Source organism: Raphanus sativus, chromosome 3, assembly GCF_000801105.2.
Source record: "Raphanus sativus cultivar WK10039 chromosome 3, ASM80110v3, whole genome shotgun sequence".
In the NCBI taxonomy this organism is placed as follows: Eukaryota; Viridiplantae; Streptophyta; class Magnoliopsida; order Brassicales; family Brassicaceae; genus Raphanus; species Raphanus sativus.
In genome coordinates, this window is record NC_079513.1 from 753,419 (window position 1) to 780,334 (window position 26,916).

The 26,916-nt window shown below is 35.6% G+C and overlaps 8 protein-coding genes and 1 long non-coding RNA gene across 9 annotated transcripts; 6 read left to right on the plus strand and 3 right to left on the minus strand.

Moving 5' to 3' along the window:
* LOC130509165 (UDP-D-xylose:L-fucose alpha-1,3-D-xylosyltransferase 1-like) lies at window positions 1–1,804 on the plus strand. The gene is made up of 4 exons (XM_057004868.1): window positions 1–539; window positions 724–885; window positions 962–1,168; window positions 1,354–1,804. Exons 1-4 carry the CDS (start codon window positions 39–41, stop codon window positions 1,564–1,566), a joined length of 1,083 nt encoding a protein of 360 aa, XP_056860848.1. The 5' UTR covers window positions 1–38; the 3' UTR covers window positions 1,567–1,804.
* Window positions 1,805–4,275: 2,471 nt separating this feature from the next.
* Window positions 4,276–6,244, plus strand: LOC108844810 (UDP-D-xylose:L-fucose alpha-1,3-D-xylosyltransferase MGP4-like). Its single transcript, XM_018618104.2, has 4 exons — window positions 4,276–4,713; window positions 5,215–5,376; window positions 5,463–5,678; window positions 5,744–6,244. The coding sequence occupies exons 1-4, from the start codon at window positions 4,276–4,278 to the stop codon at window positions 5,954–5,956; spliced, it is 1,029 nt and encodes a 342-aa protein (XP_018473606.1). The 3' UTR covers window positions 5,957–6,244.
* On the minus strand, window positions 6,103–8,106 carry LOC108845766 (nitrogen regulatory protein P-II homolog). The gene is made up of 7 exons (XM_018618941.2): window positions 7,835–8,106; window positions 7,713–7,758; window positions 7,598–7,625; window positions 6,758–6,845; window positions 6,609–6,676; window positions 6,467–6,536; window positions 6,103–6,386 (listed from the first exon to the last, which is right to left on the minus strand). Exons 1-7 carry the CDS (start codon window positions 8,031–8,033, stop codon window positions 6,295–6,297), a joined length of 591 nt encoding a protein of 196 aa, XP_018474443.1. The 5' UTR covers window positions 8,034–8,106; the 3' UTR covers window positions 6,103–6,294.
* Window positions 8,107–14,627: 6,521 nt separating this feature from the next.
* On the plus strand, window positions 14,628–15,718 carry LOC108845769 (uncharacterized). Its single transcript, XM_018618945.2, has 3 exons — window positions 14,628–14,875; window positions 14,960–15,034; window positions 15,436–15,718. The coding sequence occupies exons 1-3, from the start codon at window positions 14,744–14,746 to the stop codon at window positions 15,595–15,597; spliced, it is 369 nt and encodes a 122-aa protein (XP_018474447.1). The 5' UTR covers window positions 14,628–14,743; the 3' UTR covers window positions 15,598–15,718.
* A 251-nt stretch (window positions 15,719–15,969) lies between these two features.
* Window positions 15,970–16,717, plus strand: LOC108845762 (plant UBX domain-containing protein 9). The gene is made up of 3 exons (XM_018618938.2): window positions 15,970–16,220; window positions 16,341–16,402; window positions 16,480–16,717. Exons 1-3 carry the CDS (start codon window positions 16,137–16,139, stop codon window positions 16,616–16,618), a joined length of 285 nt encoding a protein of 94 aa, XP_018474440.2. The 5' UTR covers window positions 15,970–16,136; the 3' UTR covers window positions 16,619–16,717.
* A 98-nt stretch (window positions 16,718–16,815) lies between these two features.
* Window positions 16,816–17,245, plus strand: LOC130509077 (uncharacterized). Its single transcript, XR_008943218.1, has 3 exons — window positions 16,816–16,938; window positions 17,039–17,122; window positions 17,190–17,245. It is a non-coding gene; the product is annotated as an uncharacterized LOC130509077 (long non-coding RNA).
* A 47-nt stretch (window positions 17,246–17,292) lies between these two features.
* Window positions 17,293–18,011, minus strand: LOC130509076 (protein NIM1-INTERACTING 1-like). The gene has a single exon (XM_057004646.1). It carries the CDS (start codon window positions 17,952–17,954, stop codon window positions 17,562–17,564), a length of 393 nt encoding a protein of 130 aa, XP_056860626.1. The 5' UTR covers window positions 17,955–18,011; the 3' UTR covers window positions 17,293–17,561.
* A 1,215-nt stretch (window positions 18,012–19,226) lies between these two features.
* On the minus strand, window positions 19,227–21,230 carry LOC108844809 (polygalacturonase At1g48100-like). The gene is made up of 6 exons (XM_018618103.1): window positions 20,793–21,230; window positions 20,526–20,693; window positions 20,281–20,328; window positions 19,984–20,194; window positions 19,817–19,901; window positions 19,227–19,737 (listed from the first exon to the last, which is right to left on the minus strand). The coding sequence occupies exons 1-6, from the start codon at window positions 21,228–21,230 to the stop codon at window positions 19,227–19,229; spliced, it is 1,461 nt and encodes a 486-aa protein (XP_018473605.1).
* A 3,433-nt stretch (window positions 21,231–24,663) lies between these two features.
* LOC108845758 (uncharacterized) lies at window positions 24,664–26,821 on the plus strand. The gene is made up of 9 exons (XM_018618934.2): window positions 24,664–24,793; window positions 24,865–24,930; window positions 25,004–25,309; window positions 25,389–25,623; window positions 25,702–25,759; window positions 25,839–25,925; window positions 26,016–26,126; window positions 26,207–26,342; window positions 26,430–26,821. Exons 1-9 carry the CDS (start codon window positions 24,708–24,710, stop codon window positions 26,680–26,682), a joined length of 1,338 nt encoding a protein of 445 aa, XP_018474436.2. The 5' UTR covers window positions 24,664–24,707; the 3' UTR covers window positions 26,683–26,821.
* Window positions 26,822–26,916: the final 95 nt, after the last annotated feature.

Sequence of the window (26,916 nt, forward strand, 5' to 3'; positions counted from 1 at the left end):
TTCGAGTTTGACTATTTTGTTGTATACATATTATTCCCATGTTCGGATGTTCCAATCCCATCACAAAGGAAACATTCTTGTCTTTCTCTCCAATGGCGCAGCACAAGAGTTTCTATTCCTCTTCGGTCTCAAACCGTCCCATCTCTCTCTTTAATGGTCTCCTTCTCCTGGCCTCTCTCCTCCTTCTCCTCGGTGTGTTCTTACCCTGGGCAGGGTCTCCCTTATTCCCGTTTCCAAACAGGATCTCTTCTACTTCTTCTTCTTCTTTGCCCTCTAACTGGCGTGACTATTCCCTCTCTCAAGCGGCTGCGTTCGTCGCTAAGGACGGGACTGTGATCGTCTGCGCCATTACCTATCCCTTCTTGCCTTTCCTCAGCAACTGGTTGATTAGTGTCTCGAGGCAGAAGCATCAGGACAAGGTTCTCGTGATCGCTGAAGATTACGCTACTCTTTACAAGGTTAACAAGAAATGGCCTGGTCACGCCGTTCTCATTCCTCCAGCGCACGATTCTAAGACCGCACTTAAGTTCGGTTCCCCGGTACAGTTTCACCTTTACGGTCCAAATTTTTCTTTTATTAAATAAACCCTATGTAAAAATGCATTTAGTGCTTAAGTGTGAAATTATTTCTGCCACCACACTGCCGTTTAAAATATCTAGCTTGAGAATTGAGATTACTAAGCTCATGTTTCTTAATAACCAAGTTATTATATCCAAAACTTAGGAATTTTTCAACTTCACTTCACGGAGGCCGCAACATCTATTGCAACTTTTGGAGCTAGGTTACAATGTTATGTTCAACGATGTTGATATGGTCTGGATGCAAGATCCATTTCAGTATTTAGAAGGAAGCCACGACGCATACTTCACCGATGACAGGACTACAGTATGTGATTTGTCCTTCACGTTATAGAGTGTTTTTATTCCTTTTTTGGTAAATATTATTTTGGTTTTATTGCCAGATTAAGCCTTTGAATCACTCACATGATCTACCACCTCCGGATCAAAACGGTGTGACTTATGTATGTAGCGGCATCATTTTCTTGCGTCCCAAGAATGGCGCAAAGCTTCTGATGAAGAAATGGTTTGAGGAACTTCAAGCTGGATCTAAAGCATATGAAGGTGATCAGCCTGCTTTTAACTCGGCACTTAACAAAACAGCTCACCAGGTATTGATTTCAATCGGTTTGTACCGTAATTTTCAGTTAGGAGTTCACTGTCTAACATTCTCAACATTTTGGCACCATCTTTAACTACTTATAATATCTACTTATGAATGCTCGACTATGGTTTTGTTTAAAGTGTCACTAGTTTGAATTCAAACTCAACTCTTTGGTAATCTTGACTTCTTCAGGTAGATCTGTACTTGCTTCCTCAGGCAGCTTTTCCAGCAGGAGGATTGTACTTCACGAACGAGACATGGGTTGAAGAGACGAAGGGGAAACATGTGATAATCCACAACAACTATATTATCGGTTATGACAACAAGATGAAACGCTTCCATGACTTTGGTCTATGGCTAGTTGATGATCATGCTCTTGAGTTCCCACTGGGAAAATTAGATTAAAAACATCACACCTATAAACAAGAATGGCTTTTTATGTGTGACTGTTAGCATGTGGCTAACTCAAAACATAGGTAAATAAATGAGACTCAGAGATGTATGTCTCCACATTACCAGAATCAATAATAGGTCACTCTAAGACAGAAGAACAGCGTTCCCTTGTATGTATCATCTACCTCTTTAGTCTTCACCCGACTCCTGCTTCCTCTTTAAATCAATGTGATTATGCATATATGATTCATTACAACAAGTTAAAACTATATCAGAAACATCACACCGAGAAAAAATTACGTCGAAAACAAAAGATATACAATTAATATACAACGTATATTATTCGGTATTTTTATATTAATGCATAGAATTTGTGAAATACCACAATTAAAACGAAACGTATACCGTTTTGTTTTCCTCATTAACTACGTGAAATCTTTTAAGACGTAAATCGAATGCTAACTTTTCAAACTCACAACAATTTATTTTTGAAGACATATATATAGTAGAATATGTACATATTATCTTTAGAATAAGATTTTTTTTAAAAGAAGAATAAGATCCTTCCTATCATCATGTATTACCGTAATTAATTAGTTACTAGATTACTAGAGGGCGGATATATTTTCTGTTTTAATTTTTGTGAGAAATTTAATTTTTATATTTTTGTTATTTTTTGTAATCATATTTATGTTTAATATTTTAATATAATATTTTATAACTATATTAAATATGTCAAGTTGCATAACTATACACTTTTTTTTTTTTTATACACTTATGTCATATGTATTTCAGAAATTATTTTTAAACTTTATTTCTAAAGTTTATAATATATTATATTTTTTTAGTAGGTACCTAACATAATTAGTAAAGAATATTCGTATCCAAAAAATGATTTGGAATCGATCCAAAAATCAAAGTCTCATAATCTATTATATCTGGCATATATACTCAGACGGTTTTTAAAGTGTTATATCCGAAAACCTATATCAAATCCAACCTGTATCGAAAACTGAACAAATTTTTTGAAAAATTATTGATTTTTTAAAAAATATTTTGTTATATATATATATATTATATATATAATAGGTTAATATGGTCTTCCCTAACTTTAAGTAAACATCACATTTAATAAATATTATTAATCGAATAACCTATTTGAAACCCATTAAACTAAAACCCGTAAAATACTTTTTTATGAATAATACTTCCATAATAATATCAACTGATCGTGTTCTTAATTTAATAGAACATATAGATTAAATAATTTAATTTTCTTATAAACAGCTATTTTATATTTATTATTTATCTTAATTGATTCATAAACTTTTATTGTATTGGTCTAAACTTTAATCTGTTTTGAAAACTATATATTATTAAGTTATATATTTGCTATGATATTTACTCATGGACTGTTGGTAATTGTTTATCGTAATAACAAATATTTATAATTATATATTATAAAGCTAACGATGACAAAAATATTATCAAGGTAATAAATAATATTTATTTCTTTCTAAAACTAACAAAAACTATTAAAAGTAGGTTTGTATCTAGGTTGTATAAGTATTTATATTAATGATTTGTACTTGGAATAGTTGATCATCATCAAAGGAATATTTTATGAAGTCACATTATGGCACATTACAGTTACTTCTAAAAAAAAAGAATATTACGGTTGCATAAAATTCATTATTAGTGAAAGTGGTTAATTTAAATATAGTTATACAATATGTTGGAATACACCTATATTAATAGGTCATGTTCCTATTTTAATAGTATTGATGATAGAATAAAAAGATGTCAATTCGTTTAGTAATGTTTTGTGGGAAATAATTTGGATAAAAATTTATATGGCCCACATTTGTTGGTATAGTTTTAAATAACTAAAAGAATCATGGAATCTAAAATATCTAACAGATCTTCTAATAATACAAATATATTATTTTTGTTTTAAAATAATTAAAATGGTTTATAACTAATAAAAGTAACGGCACACTTGAAAATACTAAAATCAATTCAATGGCAACTAAAAGGCGTCATTTTATATTAAATTGTTTTGCTTAATTTTAAAAATTTATTTAGAAAATGTGATCTTTGTAGTTTTTTGTTTAAAGTTAAAAATAACATTTATGTGGTCATTTTAAATGATAATTGCAACACATATAAATATTTTTTTAAATATTAAATTTTTTTTTTCACCTATATTTTATTTAATTTCGGATGTAAAGAATATATTGAAATATTTTAAGTTTGCAAAATAGAACAAAATAATTATACAACAAACAAATGAATCCTAAAATAAAGAGATATTAAAATATGGGATTCTATTGTTGTTCCACTATTTAAAAAATTCAAAATTAAATACTATTGGGTTAAATAGATTCTGTTAGGATTAAATAAATTTAATTATGATTCAAATAAAAAGCATATGTTTAAAATAATTCAGTGGCACAGAATGGTAAATAATCTTGAAACAGAAGGACACCTCAAAAAGGGCATTCTGTTTTAATAATATAGATAGTCATCTATGAATCTAAACTCTAAAGTGTGTATATATATATAAGATAAAATCCTAATCACTTAATCAAATTAAAACTCATTTAATATTTTAAGATTTTTTACCATATTTAAATATATTCCCCTATTTACAGATTTAAATAAATCATAACAATTCATCTTGTCTCCATTTCTGTTAATCTTCCTGGTGCAAGTGCAACAATGGAAAAGCAAAAGCAAAAGCTATTCTCTTCGGCCTATCATCTTTCTCATTCTTCAACCTCCATCCTCAGCCGCAATGGTCTCCTCCTTTTTGTCTCTCTCCTCGTTTTCCTCGGTGTGTTCTTACCCTTGTTCCTGTTTCCAAACACATACTCTCCTTCTTCTTTGCCCTCCAAATGGAACGACTATTCCCTTGCTAGAGCCGCCAAATTCGTCGCTAAGAATGGTACTTTGATCGTCTGCACCGTAAGCTATCCCTTCTTCCCTTTCCTCAATAACTGGTTGATTAGTGTCTCGAGGCAGAAGCATCAGGACAAGGTTCTCGTGATCGCTGAGGATTACGCTACTCTATACAAAGTCAACTCCAAGTGGCCTTGTCATGCCGTTCTCATTCCTCCAGCTCTTGATTCTCAAACCGCACACAACTTTGGTTCCCAGGTATAGTTTCACCATCTCTGGAATTTTTTATTTTTTTTTTGCTAAAAGAAAGGTTAAACCCGGGTCAATGATGACACAAGCCTAACTCCCGGGTGGAGGTACAGCCCACGGATAGACCTTCTCCTGGGCATTCAAATGAGTTGAAAGCAATAACTCATATCCATGTGGCCGGTGGAGTTTGAACCCGGGTTCGCCGTATTGGGTTTTTTAATTCCCTCAAGACCATCTCTGGATTGGCCCATGCATATTATATACTAGTGTTCTTGTGTGAGAGTTTCGATGGGACAATGGTAATATATAAAAGATTTATACCAATTCATTTATCGCCAATTAGTTTTAAATTGAAAACGAAATTTAATGTGTTTTGTTGGTCCCTATACACTTTTGTAGTAGGATCCTACAAAAGGTCAACTTGTGGATTTAGTAATAGCTAGTATGCCATGTTTTATGCATGCGTGCAAAGGACTTGTTACTTACTGATGATTATACGTATCTGATTAGGGTTTCTTCAATTTTACATCTCGAAGACCAGAACATCTCTTAAAACTTTTGGAGCTAGGTTACAATGTTATGTACAACGATGTTGATATGGTGTGGTTACAAGATCCATTTCCGTATCTAGAAGGAAACCACGACGTGTACTTCATGGATGACGAAACTGCAGTATGTGATATACTTACTTACACATCTCCTTGACATGTTTTACGATTTGTTTAGTATCTTATTCTCGGGTTGGTTTTGGTGTTTAGATTAAGCCTTTGAGTCACTCTCATGACTTACCACCTTATGCTCGAGATGGAAGGACTAATATATGTAGCTGCATGATATTCTTACGTCCCACTAATGGTGCAAAGCTTCTAATGAAGCAATGGATTGAGGAAATTCATGCACAACCTTGGTCTAAAGATAATAAAGGAAATGATCAGCCTGGTTTTAACTGGGCACTTGGCAAAACAGCTCATCAGGTATGATTGTTCTTGTGTCAACTCTTTTGTGATCTTGTGTCAACTCTCTTGTGTTCTGTGCGTAGGTGGATGTCTACTTGCTTTCTCAAGCAGCTTTCCCAACAGGAGGAGTGTACTTCAGGAACAGGACATGGGCTAAAGAGACCAAGGGGAAACATGTCATAATCCACAACAATTACATTGTTGGTTTCAACAACAAGATGGAACGTTTCCGACATTTTGGTCTATGGCTAGTCGATGATCATGCCCTTGAGTCCCCATTGGGAAAACTAGAGTAAATTTAAATGGCGCTTGTTATGTATGAATGTTATATATGACTTTTTGAAACATGAAAAACAGAACATGGTACAATGATAACATAGATAGATACTTGTTGATTATGAATGAACAAAAGCATATTATGGTTTCAAAATACTGGAACAAAAAGGCAAGGACTACATGCTTTTATTAAGAAAAGAGAGTTTCGATGTCTAAGAACCAAGACAGATGTTTCTGCATCATTCATGTACAGTTTAAACACACATCTCGATCAACTCAACAGCAAACAAAAAGGAAACTAAAGACTCCATTCATTTTATTATTACCAGAGAGCCATTCTTTGAGCTCTGTTTTGTTCCTAAGATGACGAAAGCATATCACCAGTCATCTTCTCTGCTTCTTCTCCACGCTCACCTGTCCGAACCCTTATGACATCTGACACAGGCAAAACTGCCACATACAACCAAAAAAGAAACCATCACAATCTGAGTAAACTTTATTGTCATGTAAAGTGATTGTTATGGTTTTACCGAATATTTTGCCATCACCGATCTCTCCTGTCCTTGCTCCATCGATTATGGTGTTGATTACAGACTCCACCTGCATAACAAGAATAACGTAAATGGTTATAGACTTGCAGAGATAGTTGGTTTTATTTGAATATATACGTACTTGTTCTTTCTTAACAACGATCTCCATCTTAACTTTAGCAACGAACTTGTCTTCAGAGAACTCAGACCCTGCAAAACTCAAACAACTTTGTATCACATTTTTGACAGTAGTAAGAATCAGTGAACTTCTTGTTGAACTCAATAGCTTACCACCATGTCTCTCCTTGGATCCACCTTGTGCACCAAACCCTCGGACATCAGAAACCGTAACACCTCTAATCCCGATTTTCAATAAAGCCTTGAGTGATTATGAAAACAGAGAAAGTCATGATTTACGTAGTTGGATTTTCTAAATTAGTTAGTACTAATTTTTTTTATTTAGTTGTAATGTCTTTTTTGTTTGCAATGTTCATTATTATTTTTGTAATATTTTCAATTAATATGAAATTTTAAATATCAAATTTAGAGTTTAAAAACGTTTAATGTCAATTATTACTAGTTTATTTGGTTAATTTACAAAATTTTATAAAAATATGACGGATTTTTGGCTAACTTTTGATAGAGTTGAGATGTTTTCGGGTCCTAAATACATGAACCAAACCAGATCTGTACTCGAATAATTATAGATCCGAACTGACCTGGATACAAAGAAACCGAACTCAGAACCAAAAAAAATTCTAAATAACTAGTTTATGTCTAAATGTTTAAGACCCGAAAGATCCAGACCTGAAAGGAACCAACCCCAACCCAAAGAATTGAATGCCTAGACCTAGTTAAAACAAGTATCTACAATAACTATGATAGCCCTAAGCCATTTTCACAGATGCAAACAGTAGAGGAACAAGACATGACCAGTCCTATCGAGTTCAGCTGCATATATGGTTTGATCTTTGCATGCATTGATAATGAACTTCTACTCTATACTTGTTTAATGCCAAAGTGTGACAATTTTTTTTTATCCTAAGACTCTCCTAGGATCAAGTGATTAGCAAAGCACAAAATCTTTTTTCACATTTCAAAAAAGCTGAGAACAATGAGAATTTTTCTTACCGATGAAACATGCTGGATCCTCCATGGCCTTATAACATTCATACAAGACAATGAAGAAATGTATCAGTTATAAGCCTTTTCAGACATATAGACCACAAAAGACATAGAAGCTTACCTGACAATTGCTTCAACCTTGTAAAACTTCGAGTCTGGAATATAATCTATACAAAAAATGGAAAAAAATGCAATGAACACACACAGAACGCAAGCTCAGACACCCGTCATTGTTGGGCTTACCGTGAGAGCTTTCGGCTCTAACGAGATGGGAAACGCGAGTGTTGGTCGGTGGTTTTGCGACCAAACCGAGGGAAGACGGTGGGGAATGTCGGAATCCAGAAGAAATCGAGATGCAATCGGAGAAGGAAATGTTGGTCTTTGGATTGAAATGGAAACGAAGAGGAGTTGTGGAGATGGGTTTCGCCAATGAAGCGGCCATGATTGATGAGAGAAGTAAAAGTTACAGACTTGTGAAGAGTTTTTCGGCTCTTTTTACCAACTGATTTTAGACCGTGGAAATAAGCGGAGGAATATGCAAAGGAACTTCGAAGTTGACGAAGAGTCGGTTAAGGAAAACCGGTTTGGTTACATATTAAAGTCGGTTTAGCTGATGCCGATTTGGATACATATATATGGTCAACTCCAACCAATATAACACAGTAAACAATGTTACATCCAATGTAAGCAAATATAGCATCTCATAACATTTACTCACCATGCTAAACATTAAATATTATATTTTATTCAATATTTTTAATGAATAATTACTTTTAATAAGTTATATTATGCTAATTAGTATTATAACTTAAATATCAAATCAGAAAAAAATGAAACGAAAAAAAAACGTAAAAATTGACAGTGAAAACCAATGAGAGAAAAAACGGTTACTTCGACGATTCCACAAGCGATTTTGCAACGGTTATTGAATTTGATCCACCTTCTCGCCACGTTCCTGGTGGTTGATGATGATTCTGTTGGCACAGCGAGGATTTTGGGATCCTATCCTCCCATGATGCCCATAATCTCCATGAGAAAACCACTTTCCCATGATGAAAATGCAGTTATACGAGGAACTCCTTATTCCCCTATATATGACCACAGAGATGCAAACCATTGTTGTATAATTTGGTTCATCTCAACAATACTCCTTTACCCTCTTCGATTATATCTCCTACTTACAAAAATGACGGACAATATTCGCCGTGCAATGCAAGACATTGATCTTGGGAGTAATGATCCCCCGTTTGTTCTACCACAGGAGGTGGTGAGACAAGCCGCTGAAGAGAACCGTTTCATCCTAATCGGACGCCCTGTCATACCGAGACGTCAAAATCTGCGTGCTATCGTTGCCACAATGCCTCGTGTCTGGGGTTTGGAGGGTATGGTGAGAGGACGCACCATTGAACATCGCCGGTTCCAATTCGTTTTTCCATCTGAAGAGGCAATGGAGTCGGTTATACGACGTGGTCCCTGGGCTTATGCTGAACGGATGCTGGTCCTTCAGCGCTGGACGCCTATGATGGACATGAACATGCTCAACTTCATTCCACTTTGGCTTCAGATCCGTGGCATTCCTCTACAATACATGCACCGAGAGGTGATAGTGTATGTAGCAAGAGCAATGGGGCAGTACATTCAGATGGACTACAATGAGGAACTTGGAGGGAGATTGGAGTTTGTCAGGGTTCGCATCAACTGGAACGTCAATGAACCTCTACGTTTTCAAAGGAACTTCCAGTTTGTTCTTGGAGTAAACACCCTGTTGCGCATTCAGTATGAGAGACTTCGTGGTTTCTGTGAGACATGTGGTCTCATCACTCACGATACGGGTCGTTGCTTGATCCAAAATGGCGGGCCAGAAGATGGAGGTGATCAAGATGGCAATGACTCTGATGATGAGAATCACAATGGCCCTGGTAATGATGATGAAGTTATGGTGCCAAATCATGGGGTTATCATAGAGGAAATTAATGACGAGGAAGAAGAACATCAAGATGCTGCACCAGGAGGTCCAATCGCTGTGAATGAACCTGCCGAAGAAGAGATAGGGTCTGAAGATGAAGAAGAGGTCAGTATTCCAAATGAGTCAGATGGTGAGGGAGGTGATGATATCTTTTGGGATGGACTTGCCAAGCAAACCATGTTTTCTGATGAAACTAATATGGAGGAGATGTACTCGATCACTCCATTTGCTGAGCCACATCCACTACATCGAACTCTCAAAAGGAAAGCGTGGTTCGATCAAAATGAGAAGAACAGAGCTTTTCTCAAGAGAGGAGAAGTGGGAGAAAGTAGTTCCTCTGGAGTTAAGAAAAAGAAAGCGGCGAGTGGGGCAACTAAGCAAAGTGATCTCGCCCCAGCAGAAGGTTCTGAGTCTGAAGGTCATAAGGTGAGAGGCGCGGTGGGCCCTGAACCACCACTTCCACCATGAGGACAGCATGCTGGAACTGTCGGGGACTGGGCATAGACTCGACGGTTCGACGCCTTAAGGAGATAAACCGCATGTATCTCCCGGACATACTCTGCCTATCTGAAACCAAGCAAAGTGATGACTACGTTAGAGACATTGGAGCTCAGCTTGGTTTTTTGAATTCAGTAATTGTATCCCCTCATGGTGTTGGAGGTGGTTTAGTAGTATTTTATAAGCAATCAGTTCAGTTATCTGTTTTATCTCAGTCTGCAAATCTCATCGATTGTACTATCTCTTTTAATGGAAGTCAGTTTTATTACTCCTTTGTGTATGGTCATCCAAACCCATCTCTACGCCATCATACTTGGGAGAGACTAATCAGATTGGGTATCTCTCGAAGAAATCAAGCTTGGCTTGCTTCAGGTGATTTCAATGAGATTCGTGGTAACCATGAGAAGTCAGGAGGAAGGACACGACCTGAAGCTTCATTTCAAGACTTCAGACAGATGATGAGAGACTGTGACTTCACTGATTTACAAACTATAGGCAATCGACTTTCATGGGTGGGTCAGCGTGGTACACACCTTGTTCAGTGCTGTCTTGACCGCACTATGGCAAACTCAAAATGGTTTGAAGATTTTCCAGCGTCGCAGACAGAGTTCCTGGAAATAGGAGAATCAGATCATAGGCCTAATGTGACCTATATAAGTGCAGAACGTGAAAACCCTAAACGTATGTTTAGGTTTCATAGTAGATTGTTCAACAAGGAAGGCTTTATTGAGTCAATAAGATGTGGATGGCGAGGCACGGGACAAGGTCAGTTGCTGAGAGTTCCGTTAGTTCAGAGACTAAGTAAGTGCAGACGCCACATCTCTACTTGGAAGAGACATAATAGAACCAATACAGAGGAACGTATTCGATCATTAAGAAGTAAATTAGATATGGCTACCACATCATCTCTACTATCTACTCAAGAAAAGTCTGCAATCAAAGAAGATCTTAATCAAGCCTACTTGGAAGAAGAAATCTTTTGGAAACAAAAGAGTAGGATCATGTGGTTGCGGGCAGGGGATCGTAACACAAGTTACTTTCATGCAGTAACTAAAGCAAGAAGAACGAGGAATACAATTGGTTCTATACAAGATGAAGAAGGAGTGGTTTATAGAAGTCAGAAAGATATAGCAACGGTGGCCATAAATTACTTTCAGAATTTGTATGCTTCAGAACCGACTGATACAGAGCTCTACAATTCTGTTTTCTCTGGTTTTCAACAAAAAGTAACTGCAGAGATGAATAATGACTTAACTCGTGAGGTTACAGAAGATGAAATACGAGAAGCAGTCTTAGATATAGGACCACATCGTGCACCGGGGCCTGATGGATTCACTGCAGTCTTCTATCATAAACTTTGGGAAGAGATTAAACCGGAGATTGTCAACGAGATATCTAGCTTCTTTGCACATGGAGCTTTTGATCAGCAACTGAACCATACGAATCTATGTCTTATACCGAAGATATATCCTCCTACAGGTATGAAGGAGTTCAGACCAATTGCATTGTGTAATGTCTCATATAAAATCATCTCCAAGATATTGGTGAACCGACTAAAGAAGCATCTTCATCATATCATATCGGAGAATCAAAACGCTTTCATCCCGGGGAGACTAATATCTGACAATATTGTGGTGGCACATGAGATCTTTCACAGTCTCAAGGCTAGAAAGCGACAAGCTACATCGTATATGGCTGTTAAAACAGATATTACTAAAGCTTATGACAGATTGGAATGGGGCTTTCTACAACAGACAATGCAAGCTATGGGGTTTGATATGCAATGGATAGAGTGGATCATGGCATGTGTTTCTACAGTCACTTACTCTGTTCTTATCAATGGTACACCAGAAGGATTCATCACGCCAAAGAGAGGATTGCGTCAAGGAGACCCTCTTTCTCCGTATTTGTTCATATTATGTGCTGAAGTTCTTTCACATCTTATGAATAAAGCTAAAGAAGAAAGATCATTATTGGGTGTGAAAATTTCCAACCAAGCCCCATCTGTGAACCATCTCTTGTTTGCAGATGATTCTTTGTTCTTCACGCTTGCAAACATCAGGTCAGCAAGGAAGTTGAAGAAGATCTTCTCAATCTATGAGCGTGTATCAGGGCAGGCAATAAATCTTACCAAATCCTCTATTACTTTTGGGCTTAAGGTTCTTCCTGGTGTGAAGAATAGGATGCGCAATGCTCTTGGTATACATAATGAAGGTGGCATAGGGAAGTATTTGGGGCTACCGGAACAGATTGGTTCAAAGAAGAGTGATATGTTTCAGTATATTATTGACAAAGTTAGAGGAGTTACACAGAGTTGGAAACAAAGACATCTCTCGCAAGGAGGTAAAGAAGTCTTGTTGAAGTCTATTGCTCTAGCGCTACCGATATATTCCATGAATATATTTAGACTACCGAAGGCAATATGCACTGAAATAAATGGAATTCTTGCTAGCTTTTGGTGGGGTTCAGGAGATAAAAAAGGAATGCATTGGTTCTCATGGGACAGAATTAGTAAGCCAAAGAGAGAAGGAGGTTTGGGATTTCGAGATTTGGAAACATTCAATCAAGCTTTGCTCAGTAAGCAAGTTTGGAGAATTATGCAACATCCTGAGTGTTTGATGGCTCGAATCCTACGAGCTAGATACTTCCCTGATGGAGATATTCTCAAAGCAACACTAAAGAAGAAAGCATCATACGCTTGGAAGTCAATCCTTTATGGGCGGGATCTTATTACAAAAGGTATGAGATTTATTGTGGGAAATGGAGAAACTATAGACATGTGGAATGATCCATGGATACCTGATCATCCACCTAGACCACCACAACCTATCAGAGAAAGAATCGATGGTGTTAAGGTTCATTCTTTCTTTGACGTGACAAGAAACAAGTGGGATGAAGATAAACTTAGGAATCAAGTTATTGCTGAAGATGTGGAGAAGATTTTAACTCTAAAGATCAGTTCAAAAGCTCATCAAGACCTATTAGGATGGCATTATAATGAGGATGGGATTTACACAGTCAGATCAGGGTACTGGTTAGGATCTCATTTGCCACAAGACGGAGTACAAATTTCTACGCCTGGAAATGTCAATCTCAAGCAGCAGATTTGGAAGTTAAAAGCTCCTGCTAAGATAAAGCATTTCTTATGGAGAATACTTACTAATAGTTTGGCTACTGGTTCAAACCTCCAACGAAGACATATTACAAGAGACAGTGTTTGTAAGCGTTGTTGTGCAGCAGAGGAAACAGAGGAGCATCTCTTTTTTGGTTGCGTTTATGCCAAGCAAGTTTGGAGGGCTTCGGGTCTTTCAAATTTTATTATCAATAGCTCTACTTCTACTTTAGATGAGAAGATTGCTGCCTGCTTTCAGATTTGTACATCAACAAGGCTGGTACATTTTCAAGAACTACCGTATTGGTTGCTTTGGAGAATATGGAAGAGCAGAAATTCACTGATTTTTCAGCAAAAAGCTATTCACTGGAAGTCAACATTGGCATATGCTAAAAATGATGCTAAGGAATGGAAGCAGATTGGAGGAGATAATGAGTACGGCAAGTGGAATTCTGTTTCTACATCTGTTCAACGAGATCATCATTGGACAAGACCACCTAGAGGATGGATGAAATGTAATGTTGATGGCGCATATACAACTAATCAGGTCCAAAGTCAAGCAGGATGGATATATAGAGATGAACGAGGAACTTTTAAGGGTGCAGTTCAAGCTACTGGAAACAAAGTACAGAGTCCTTTAGAGAGTGAAATGCAAGCAATATTAATGGCTATTCAACATAGCTGGAGCATGGGATTCACTAAGCTAATCTTGGAAAGCGATTGTCAGAAAGCTATTGATATCTTGAGGAATGGAAAGCTGAACTTTGGAATGTATAATTGGACCAGAGAGATCAAATGGTGGAGCCAACATTTTGAAGTTATTCAGTTTCAATGGACGAGAAGAGGAGCCAACAAACCTGCTGATAAACTAGCAAAAATAACATTACAAGATTGTTTGTTCAAATTTCATTCTTATATTCCCCATTGTATCACTTATCTTCTTCATGAAGATGCTACACTATCATAAAATCAATGAGAATTGCTGTTAAAAAAAAAAAAAACTTAAATATCAAATCAGAATCGACTAACTATTTAAAATATACATTAAAATTTTATATAATTGTTATTTTAAATTTTATCAAAATAATCATCTAGTGATATTTTCTTAGAAATATCACTCATTTGACGAAAAAAAATTTAAATAATATATTCAGAAACTTTAAATTAAATGTTATTTCCTAAACAATAAACTATAAATCTTAATCACTAAATTAGCCAAATAGAATATAATAAAAAAATTCTTTTTTCTTTAGTACTATTTTAGATTTTTGTGCATTTTTGAACAAAATGTATTTTAAGGATATTGTAGAGTATTATTCACTGAAATATTAAATTATTATTTTCACACTGAATTTAAGAAAAAACGGTTTAGCTGATAGCATTTTGGTTTAGTTGATACCGGTTTGTTTACATATCTAAGTTGAAGAAGAGTCGGTTTAGCTGATACTGGTTTACAACTTTACTGAATCGGTCTCGATCAAAAATCCTTTTTTGTGTTCATCCCCTCGACTGTTTCGCGTTTTCGATTTCTTCTTGGCAAATACAATATCTCCGGTCCGGTGGAAGTTGGAAGAAAATGGCTAATGAAGATTTCATATACAGAATCAGTACGGAGCAAGAGTGGCAAGAGTTCCAGAAAAACGGATCTTCTTTTGGTGGTGAGCTCGATAAGTCAACTGGTTGCTTTCATCTCAGCAAACTCCATCAGGTTATCCATCTCTTCTTAATCTCTGTGTCAAAAAAATTCAATACTTTTATGATGGAAAATTACTTGTCCGATTCGATTTTACAGGTGCAAATGACATTGCAGAACTTCTTCTTGAACGCTAAGGAGGATCTTTACCTTCTTCAAATCGATCCTAAGAAGGTTTGTTGTTGACTCTACATATATCATTTAATATGACACATACATGTGGGATTATATGTGTGATTATTTTGTATTAAAGAATCGTCTAGTGTGGTGAGTGGTTGATCAATTATAACGTTAGTTTCTGGTGTGGTTAGCTCCACGTGATTTGGTGAGTGGTTGATCTATAAAACGTTAGTTTCAATCTTCCTAAGGCTGTCTTTGTCATCGTGTGTGAGTTTGATGCTAGACTTAGTTATGTCTCTTAGGCAATTCTCACGTGGAGTTTGTACCAGAGTCAGTACTTGATTATGAAAGGATGGACAATGTTGTAAACTTCTAATAGTTATCTTTAATCCATATATGTAGGTTATAGTGTTACAGCCTGACAGTGTTTTGTTTCATGTGTAAAAAAATTGCAGCTTGGAGATGGATTGATCTATGAAGCAGTGGATGATGTGAATAGCTTCCCTCACTTCTACGGTCCAGACAGAAGCTTTGCTCCACTTCCTCTAGATTCTGTCGTCAAAGCTGAGAAGCTAACATTCACCAACGGCAACTTCACCTGCAGCTTCTTCACTTGATGTATCTATCCCTTCCTATATAATAATCACTTCACTGTGGTTTTTATGTATTGCATTTTTCACTTGATGATTAAACAGAGAGAATTGTTATTATATAATTAACTAGCTCTCGCATTGTTCACCTGCAGCTTCTTCACCTGATGATCCTTAACTATATAATTAATTATTGCATTGTAACAATTTAAAAACTCACCAAACAAAAAAAAAAAAAAACAGAGAGAATCATGATTAGTTTTCTAATAAAATTAATTAGTTTTCTAATGGAATTATTGAGAAAAACATATGTAACTATGTAAGTGCTGGATGGTGGAAAATGGAAATTAGATGGCAACGTGTGAGGGAAAGTAAAATAAAAGAAAAAAGCAATTAAATGTCACTTTGGTGTAGAGTGTAGACTCATCAGCGGCGGTTCGAATCAGTTGAACAAATCTTGAAACTGATTACAAATCAAACACGATAAGAATAAGAAAGAAGGCCGGTTTGCTTCCATAATTCGAGTTTGTTCCTTGTCGAACCGACACAGTGAGCCACGGGCGGAGATGATGAGACCATCGAGAGACGCCATTCAGTCATACATGAGCATCACCGGCGCTGATGAGTCACTCGCCATTCAAACACTCGAGGTTCCCCCCCCCCCCTTCTTTTCTTTTCTGCATTTGATTTCGGATAGATTTGAAATGCAATTGGAATCTGGAATTCTGGAGAGTTGTGGATCTGAGTAATGGCTAACTTATGATGATCAGGAACATGGCAATAACCTCACTGAAGCCATCAATTCTCACTTCAGGGATGTCGAACGAAGCATGTACTTTCTTGTTCTTCTTCATTGTATAATTTGTATTAAACCTCCTCTTTCTTTCTTGATTTGGTTATCCTTTCCAGTCTTGATCCAAGCTCAGATAGTCGTCGTCCACAGTACAATGCTGTGGAAGATAACAGTCATGTTCGTCCACAATACAATGCTGTAGAAGATAACTCTAGGCGGACTTCCATCTCTCCTCTCTGCCGCTCGCTCTTTTAGACCCTCTTTGCTTCTTGATCCCAACTACAGGAGAAGTCTCCTTAGGCAGCTCAGTGGCTCTGCAATCAGTAGCCCCCCTCCATCAGCACCTCACACTCACACGGCAGAAGTCACTGGCTTCCCTGCTAATAATCACTTTCGTCCTCCTGGACTTGGAGAGTTCGGAGGAGACGGTTATGCTAGACATTCACCTACCTACGGATCTCAAGTCTATGGTTCAACAACACATAGGGATGCTGAATCGCCTGTGTATGGCAACGATGCAGAAGATGAGATGATCAGAGCTGCTATTGAGGCTTCCAAGAAGGATTTTCAAGAGGGTCGTAACAATGTATACTCTTGTTATACCCTTTCACCCCTTTTCTACCTCCTTTTTGAATGAGCTAAATAATTCTTTTTATTTTATTTTTCTTGGTGCAGGTTCCATCTAGCGTTTTATCTTCGAGAGAGGCTATTAACAAGGAAGACGAGGACATTGCCCGTGCAATTTCTATGTCAATAGAGGTATTTGCATCTGCTCCGATCTAAGTGTTTGTCTCTCACACATTAATTAGCAACGAATGGCTTTCAGATGGAAGAGCAAGAGAGTGTAATGCGAGAGCAACTAGCTGAACTCATGTCTCCCTCCGTGGACCAGCGTCAATCGTATACAAATGAAAGTAACAGATATAAGGTGTGAAAACTCAATTCATATCCTCTAGTAACAAAGCTATCGAATAATATGTATATACGCATGCCCCTTGGTATGGTTTGGGATGCTTCCCTTTACATTTTCACCAGTTTATAATATGGAAGACAGTTACATACTAAGTTTTGATTTAATTTTGTTGAAACTCTTTAACCTATTCTGCTAACTAAAACCTTTCTACTTTGAAGCCCGGGAGCTCTACGTTACAAGACAAGCGTGACGATATCAAACAAAAGCAGCCAAGTGATATTATTATTACAATGCGAGATTAAGATCTAAAACATTCTCTTCTCTTGTCTCCTTCTCTGTTTCTTCCTCTTCTTCTTCTTTCTCCTCTTCGGTGGAGAGAATTGAGTTTGATGGCTTTAAGTTTAAGTCTATACAGTGAGTGAAATCCTCGGCGCGGAACACAGGAGGAGCAATGCCGATTTTCTCTCCGTTGTCGGATCTCTTGGTCGGATTAGGAACAGTTTCGCCTGAATCTTCGATTAGCTCTTGTCGCCTTCGTTTCCTCGCCTCCTGGTAGTTTCTTATGAGGTTGAAGAACATCTCCATCTTCTTGTCTTCGTCTTCTTCTTCAGGGACATCGATCTCGTTGTTGATTCTCTTGTTCTCTTCTTCTTCTGTCTCTTTGTTCCTTATCGCCATTCCAAGGGGGGAAGGTGTGATTTAGGGTTTGTGTGTGAGTAACATTTTATTGTGCGAGTGAGAGGATGGGATGATACCAGGTAATGAGGCTTTTCTATCCAAAAGACCAAATCGCCCTTTCTTTACCATTTTGGACAATAAATATTTTGTTGCGCAAAAAAAAAAGGACAATAAATATTTTATACTCCCCTCCGGTCCAAAAATTCATGATTTAGAAAAATATTTTGTATCAAAAAATATATATTTTATGTTTTCTATGAAAGAATTAGAAAACTAATTAATTTTATTAGATTACTATTGATTAAAAGCTGTTAAAAATTGAAAATTAAAAAAAACAATACATTTATTATAGTGATTTAATGCATTTTTCGTAATATATGTGAAAACACCAAAAAGTTTATATTTTAAAAATTTAGGGAGTAGTATTTTGGTGATTTTCGTTTAAAGATTACTCATTAAATCAGATGACATAGTTTTTTCAAAATCTATAGATATCGTTGTTGAGTTTGACTTGATTACAATTTACAGATTTGTTAGATCTAATTAAATATTTTATCAAAGCAAGTTATTCGCAACTGTCTTTCCATTTAATTTGCGTTCTTTTCATAATATATGTGAAAACATTAGAAAATTTATATTTTAAAAATTGAGAGAGTATGACAAAAAAAAATTGAGGGAATAGTATTTTGGTGATTTTTGTTTAAAGATTACTCATCAAATCAGATGACATATAGTTTTTCAAAATCTATAGATCTCGTTGTTGAGTTTGACTTGATTACAATTTACAGATTTATTAGATCTAACTAAATAATTTATCAAAGCAAGTTATTCGCAACTGTCTTTCCACTTATTTAATAAAAGTCCGGTGATCAACTATTTGAAATTTCAACCAAAAGTTCTCTAATTATTTATTTTATAATCGCGAAAAACGTGACCAGGGGCAAGAAAGTCAAAAAGATTATTCCTCTTTTAGTCATAGACAAAGTACTATTTTAACACCCTACCAAGTCACCCACACGTCATATTTTTTTTAAATTTACACTTCAATTTTGTTTTTGTTTTCCTGTCTAAAGAAAGACAATCGAACTTGATTTGTTAGTTATGCGTCAATGCGCGTTTACTTTTTGTTTGGTTGTAAGACTGGCCTGAGAAAGATTCGATCTTAACCTATCAGAGTGAATGTTATTAATTAATTCTCTAGCTTAAATAATGCAAGTTCAATTCAACATCAAACGCAGCTTCTACTCATATAATAATCAAAACCGAATCAAATCACAATATTCCACATTTTCCTAAAAGACCGCCTAACAATAACGTCGAAGAATCCGATTTTAGACACGAGATGGAAGGAACAGAGAACTCATCCACGACCCCATACGCATTCCAACAGAACGGATCCACAACCGTTACACCTTTTGAAGGCACCAAATCAATATCCGAGAGTGTTAAATTTGCGCATGGGACGCTGTTGCTACATCCAAAATGTATAGGAGGACTACGTCTGTCGTATGTGCCTTTTATACTTTGATATACAATATCATTCACAAAAACCGCATTTGTTTTGTTAGGGCAGTTTTTGCTCGTGCAATAGTACTGGTCTATGATTATCGGATTTCGGACATTATCCATTTGGATACTGTCGAACGTTACACCCGAAACGGAACCAGATCCACCTTGCCATGTCTTGATCCGTACACCATTGTCGGAAAATTTAATGAACGAGTCTCTAACCGTGACGTTGGAGACGCATGCACGTGAGTTTTGGTTGCCTAAACTCCCAATGCTACAAAATTACAAAACTATATTATAATGTTCATGTTATATAGCATTGAATTATAGTGACGAGTAACTTTTATTTTCACCTAATTCCATGCCCGCCTGGTCCGCAAGTGAGATTCCGTATATCGATATTGTATGATCCGGATCCTATTGAGATACAATCATCTCCTGAGGAAAGGTTTTAAGGATCTTTTGATTAGTCTGTTGACACTATGATTGAAGATAGCTAGTGCATATTGAATGTACATACCGTTGGAGATAAACGAGTTATGAATTTCAATGGACTTGGAGTTCTCTATGTGGATGCCGTGATCAGTGTTGGGACTTGACGGTGGAGATGTGATTCGAAGGGAGTTGATGTGAACTTCATGACATCCGTCGAATGTCATATGAAACTGCGGGCTGTTTTTAATAGTCACACCTTTCATACTTAGATTTGAGCTCATGAAGAACCTTAAAGCCTTTCCTCACCAACATCGTCATATGTATATTATTTAAAACATATTGTAAAGTTAAGAAAATATATATATTTGATGTGTTTACTTACAGCAGGGCTTTCGCATGAACCAGTAAGTGCAGTCGTTTTGCTGACATTCTGTTTGAACATAACATATATTAACATTCATAGGTGTGATACATATTTACGTCACATGTAGAATGTATTACTATTACCAGCCCATTTGGTTGTTTAGAATATTAAATTTGCATGAACTTCGAAATGTAACATGATATAATTTTATATCAATCTTTTTACATTATTTTTTTTTGTAATAACTGGACTGTAATGTTTACCCGGTGAGGTTTGCATGGAAGATCCCACCATTTTTGTCCGCGACCGTCGATAACCCCGTTGCCTATTAGAGCCATTCCATTGATTCTATAAAAGACGAGCCATTGCCTTTTGTTGAAACCGCTCGGCCATGATTCTGGTCCATCCCGAGGCACGATGGTCCCATCGACCTTTTTAATTCACAGAAAATCGCCATAAATTAGACACATGAATATCAGCCAAAGTTTGATAGTATTGTAAAGAATTTTGATATTGGAAGAAAAATGTACTTGGAAGTATTGGTAAGAGCGACAAGGACCGGTGAAAATAGTGGAATGGATCATGAAAGTGAAACCGTAAGGCACAAGCAATACGGAGACATTGTTGTCCTCGTCACTGCTACAAGCAGAATCCCGAGCTGTCTTGAACGCGTCAGTGTCGTCTGTGATACCGTCCCCGGCCGCACCATAGTTTCTCACGTCGTGGACTACTTCTTGGTCGAGATCTTGGCAAGGAGATGGAGGCTGTGACGGGTCATTAGGGTTTGGAGAAATAAACGGAGGCTGAGATTGAGAGAAGGACGAAGATGGTGGCTCTGGTATTGAGTTGAGATTGTGCATATCGTTGTCATGAAGTAGCCTTGCTTCGGTTTCATAAGAGAAGATATAGGATGTAATTAGAATTAGTGTAGTGAAACGTGAAAAAGGATCACGAGACATTTTTAACATTTAGATTTGTAGGGTACTTATCAAACTTTCTTTTAATGTGATGATTACTCCCTTTCTGTTTGCTCTTTGGATATATTTTGCAGAAGATAGAGATGTTTGGTTGCACAAATATATTGATATTGAATCGATTATTATTTTTAACTTCTGTAAATTTTAATTAACCATTTAGACATAATGCTGATAAGCTTATCTGCATTATGGGACAGCTCAGAGTGAATATGTGGTGATCTCATGTTCCAGACAAAACCCTTATTTGTTGGAAATCATTTGCCATAAAGTAAACTGTATATATATTACTGATACTATTGAACAATGCTCTTATTTAGACATTATAACATCGTTTGCAACTTAAAGGTTTGACTAAGTTGAATTATTTCATGTGCTCATATATTCCAGCAGAAGATTATGATTTGTGAAGGTACCATTTCACGTGCAAATGATACTGATTTTGTCATTGTGATCTTGTTTCATCTTTTCTGTATGTATATACATTGATATGTAAGATATTGCATGTTTATTTTCTGGACACGTAAGTTTTTAGGATTCTTGAATAGCTAACTATTTTGTTGCATCCCCACTACATGTGTCTCATTCTGTGGGCTCTTTCGAGATTAGATGAATACTGAGTAACTGGTTATCATTTGAAAATTGACAACATTGAACTTATTTTAAATATATATTGAATATATTATTTCTGTATTAATTTAAGAAATTATATGTTTATTCAATCACTATATAAATTTATGTGTTTTGTATTTATATTCTTATTATTGTTTTAACTCAAAGGTATGAACTCAAAGATTGTATGATCTCAATAAAGAACTCACTTTATTAATGCTTAAGAAACTTTCTCAAAACTTAAGCTATCACACAAACAATCTTATAACTCTTAAGGTTTGCTACACATGATTAGCATCTCTTTATATAGAGAATATATTTCCTAAACTCATTATAAAACACTCTTTCATTTTTCCTAAACTCATTAGATTTCTTATAACTTAGTTTCTAAGTTAACTTTAAGCTTATTGTCAACACACATTAGGAGAGTATAAAAATATTTTTTCTAGACACTTTTATTTTCTTACTCAACCTATTGCTGTTTCTTCTTTCCTTTAATTGGATGGGTTTACTACTACATTACGGTTTTACCTTTGGTCTCTGGTTTATTACGAGTTTGATATTGTATAACAATTTAGCCATCTTCTTGTTCTCCTCCTTCAAGAATCCACCACATCCCAAATTGTCAACTGTCCTTCATTTGTCAACAGTTTACTTTCTTCTTGTTAACGCAGATTCAGAGCCTTTAGACCAAGATTAAAATGTTTTCATTCTAATATGTAAGTCTTTGGTTGACATGTATGAAAAATCAATATTGTAACTGCCACAACGATGATCATCTGTGCAAATCCCTTGTAAGAACAATAGGGTAATATGTGTACTGTGGATACGTTATTCTGTAGTGTTGTAATTTCTTAACTAGGTTCTTTGTGTTTTTTTTGATGTTTCTGCGAATTGCTCCAAACATTTCTTGATCAATCCTTGCACTAGCGGTTTGAAGCTGAAGAAAAACAAATGATATTACCAGAAGATTTAGTCAAAAAAAAAAAATATATTACCAGAAGATATAAATTGATTACATTCTACTCTCTAAACCAAAATATTGATACAATTTTGCAGGTTAGAATAAAGAATGCTTACTGTTGCAAATGGTGTGCTTACTGTTGCAAACACCGCAAAAGAAGAACTCAGAAATGATAAAAGGCCCGAGCAGGAAGAACCGAACAGTGCCCATGTACATAAAATATTAAAAGAAGCAAGACCTTCACATCAAGCACGGTTCAAGAGAAGAAAGTTTAGTCTCACTGATTCATTACAGTTGTGTTACCTGTTGGAAAGGCCTTCAAGAGAAATCCAGTGTATTTTCTGGTTCTTGAGAGGCTGCATGAAACAGAAAATGTGAAATCCAATCAAAGAGCATTAAAGCTGTCATTGAGAGATCAATGCAAACTCAACCGAAGCTGTTCATTTCTTATAAATATTTTTAGAACAAATAAATAAAAATACTCCATCCATTATTTTATAGTGTAAGATGTTTTAGAAAATATTTAATGTTTCAAAAATATAAAATATTTTGATATTCTTTTATTTTTTATTTTTTTGGTTTTTAGATAGTTTTAACTTTATTGGAAATTAGTTGACTGATAATATTTTACTGCATTAGCTATGACTAATTAACTTACTTTAATTTATTATTTAGAAAATAAATTTCTTGATTTCTGTACTTCTAACCAAAACATCAGATAATATGAATTAGTGAGAATATATTCTAAAAATAGAACAAGAATGATGGAGTTATTACGAATACAGTAGTTTCAGATACTGACCAAATACTTTAATATTTCAAGATTGGACCACACCATTTTTCAATCATTTAGTGAAATTTAGGCCATATAATCAAAACAACAAAGTACAAGTTATAAGATTCTTAGAAGATAACTAGGAGTTTAAAAGTGATAAAATGGAAACAAATTAGCATCACACAATCTCTGATCAATAAACACACAGATTTTGAGGATATAATCATTTCACTCATGACACTCTAACTAGTTTCAAGAATTTAATTGGTTTTGAATCAATTCAGTTGAAGACATAAATAATAGATTTTGAAGTATATTAAATGAATCTGACGAATGTTTTAATGTATTTATCTAATTCTTTCATTTTAAAATTTAAAGGAATACAAATAAATTTGATAGAAACCAATTCATCTAATTTTCTTTTTGAATTTTTGTTTAAAATATACAAAAATGAACAAAAAGTTATTGAGAAAAAAATAAAACCATGATCATTTCCATATCACATATATACAAAGACATTCTAAAAAATGGAACAAAACACTACTAATAAAAATAAAAAGCCAACTATTTTAACATCAATATTATATAATGTTGTAATCCATATTAAAATGATAGCGAACATTAAATTTTCAAATATATTGTATCAATATGACGTACATATCTTATAAAAAATTCTCTTCAAATCATAACTTGAAATTTAGGAATTGGTTCATTACATTTTATAATACATTTTTCATTATCTTTTTAAAATAAAGTTATCCTGAAATTCACAAAAATCGAATAACACAAATATTTACTAAAATAAAAAAAAATACTAGTGAATTAAATAACACTAAAATTTAAAATATATTTGAAATATATAACCCAATAACACAATAACAGAAAATTGATAAAATACATAAATTAAATAATTCAACGCAAACTTGAATTCTTTTAAATTTACTTGAACTTCTAAATTGAATTCCCGGTCTAGTCCAGCTTAACCGATGAAAATTGCATTAGTTAATACATATTTTAAAGATTAAATGGGCTGAGAAAGGCTTTAATGGGTAGAAAATGAAGCCCATCTTGGGTAGAAAACCTCCTCGTCTCACTCGCTGGAAAAAAAAAATCGGAGAGAATGGCGGCGAGAAGTGGCAGTCGATGCAATTTCTGGCTTCCGAAGAAGAAAAGATCATGCGCCAACACTCGAATCGAGAGCTCCTTGTAAGTGAAAAGTTTCTCTCAAGTGTAAAGTTTCGTCCTTTTTTCTTCTTCTAATTCTCTGAAGTAATCAGGTATTGTGGGAACCATAGCCAGAGATCGGATGGTCAATGGATTCCATGCCCTATTGATCCTTCTCAGTGAGTTTTCAATCAAATGTCTTTTGATTCTTCTGCTACTGTATCAACCGGTTTTGATTTGGATTCTTTTTAGCTCTGTGTTGCAGGAGAATCTCGAAAGTCATGTAAAGAGATGTCCTTTGTTGAAACAGAACGTTGCATTGTCTGCTCAACTGTTTTACCAGAAGGGTATTAATGCTGGAAACGAAGAAGAAGAAGATTGTTACTCTGTTTTTACTTCAGAGATGAAGAGGAATCTGGTTTATAGTATGACTGTTTCTAAGTTTCATCAGCTTGTTAAGAAGATTGAGGCGGTTCATGGCGTTATATGTAATGATATCGAAGATTCGCATTTGTCACCTGAAGCTTGTAACATATGGTTTAACAAGGAGATAGATAGGTAATAATGGTTGAGAAGTTTGTAGTGAGAGGTGAAGTTCTTTTTTTTTACTGATGGGTTTTGATTGTTGTTGGTGTAGGAAGTTACCGTTTCAAGAGAAACATGTTTTGCAACAAGGTTCTATTCTTGGTAACTTGGAAAAGATTGGTGCATTGAAGAGGTGTAACACAGATGTTGAATGTTCCGAGAAAGATGATGATGTGCCTGCTGTTGTTGAGTTTGGAGCTGGGAGAGGATACTTAACGCAGATGCTAGCTGATTGCTACGGCGTCAAGAAAGTCTATTTAGTCGAAAGGAAATCTTATAAGCTTAAGGTTTGTTTTAGCTTCCTCCTTTGTGTTCACTCCGTTAACTTATTTTCTCAAACCGCTTTGGTTTTTTACTACGTGTAGGCTGATAGGTCATTGAGGCAAAAGGAGAACTTGGTATTAGAGCGTATGAGAATCGACAGTAAGGTTTCTTTAAACCTCGTATCCTTTTCTTGTTATACCTTTTCCTGGTTTTGTAACCTTTGTTGTGTGTGTTTCAGTTGAAGATTTTAACCTTAATGCGGTCGAATCATTACAAGGTGTTCCTTATGTGGCTGTTGGGAAACATCTATGTGGTCCTGCAACAGGTTAACACCACTACACGCTTATCTCTTATATCATATAATTTTTCAGATCTCCACTTTAACATGAGTGATTTTTGCTAATGTGATAATTAGATTTAAGCTTGAGATGTTGTCTATCTAGACAAGATGGTGAAAGCCCTGTTCTAAGAGGTCTAGCTATCGCTACTTGTTGTCATCATCTTTGCCAATGGAAAAGTTATATAAGTAAGCTCTCAGTCACTTGCTTCTTATTTGGTCTATCAGAGTATATTGTTATGCCGTTCTTTTTTTTTTTGTTCTCACAGATAAAGAATATATCATTAGCCTGGGGATTTCGAAAGATGACTTCCATGCCATGACTTGGTTCACTAGCTGGGCTGTAGATGATGATCATGGTTCCAAAGTTCCTGCTGTTGAAGACATTGACATAATTGCTTCAAAGTAAATTTTACTTTGGTTTCTAACATTCATTATAAAGAAGTTACTTTAGATGAGTTATATTTCATTTTGATTGTTCTTCTGATGCAGTGCAAAGGAGGAGGAAAAAGGAGAAGAAGTGGAAGATGATTCTTTGAGCAGCGTTGAGGAAGTTGTGAAGAAAATGAAGCCCATGGAGAGAGCTGCTTTAGGTTTTAAGTGCAAGCAGATTATCGATGCAGGGAGGATGAAGTGGGTTAAGGAACATGGGTTAGATTCAAAGCTTGTGAAATATATTCCGGCAAGCATCTCGCCGGAGAATATTTTACTGATCGCCGGCAACTCCAGTCCTTCTCTGGCTTGACATTATATTGTTGTTGTTGACACGATACTTAATATTTGGTAGGTGAAGACTATTTGGTTAGATACTGTAGTTGAATTGAAGTCATCAATTTTGATTCATAAACATCTATTTTATGAAATTCTTACGATGTTTCAACTTTGTGTTTGTTGTTATCTAAACCGAATCTTAGAAGAATACAATGGGTTCATATTTGCCACTGGGAACAAAAATATCAAAGAATAGTGAAACGTATGA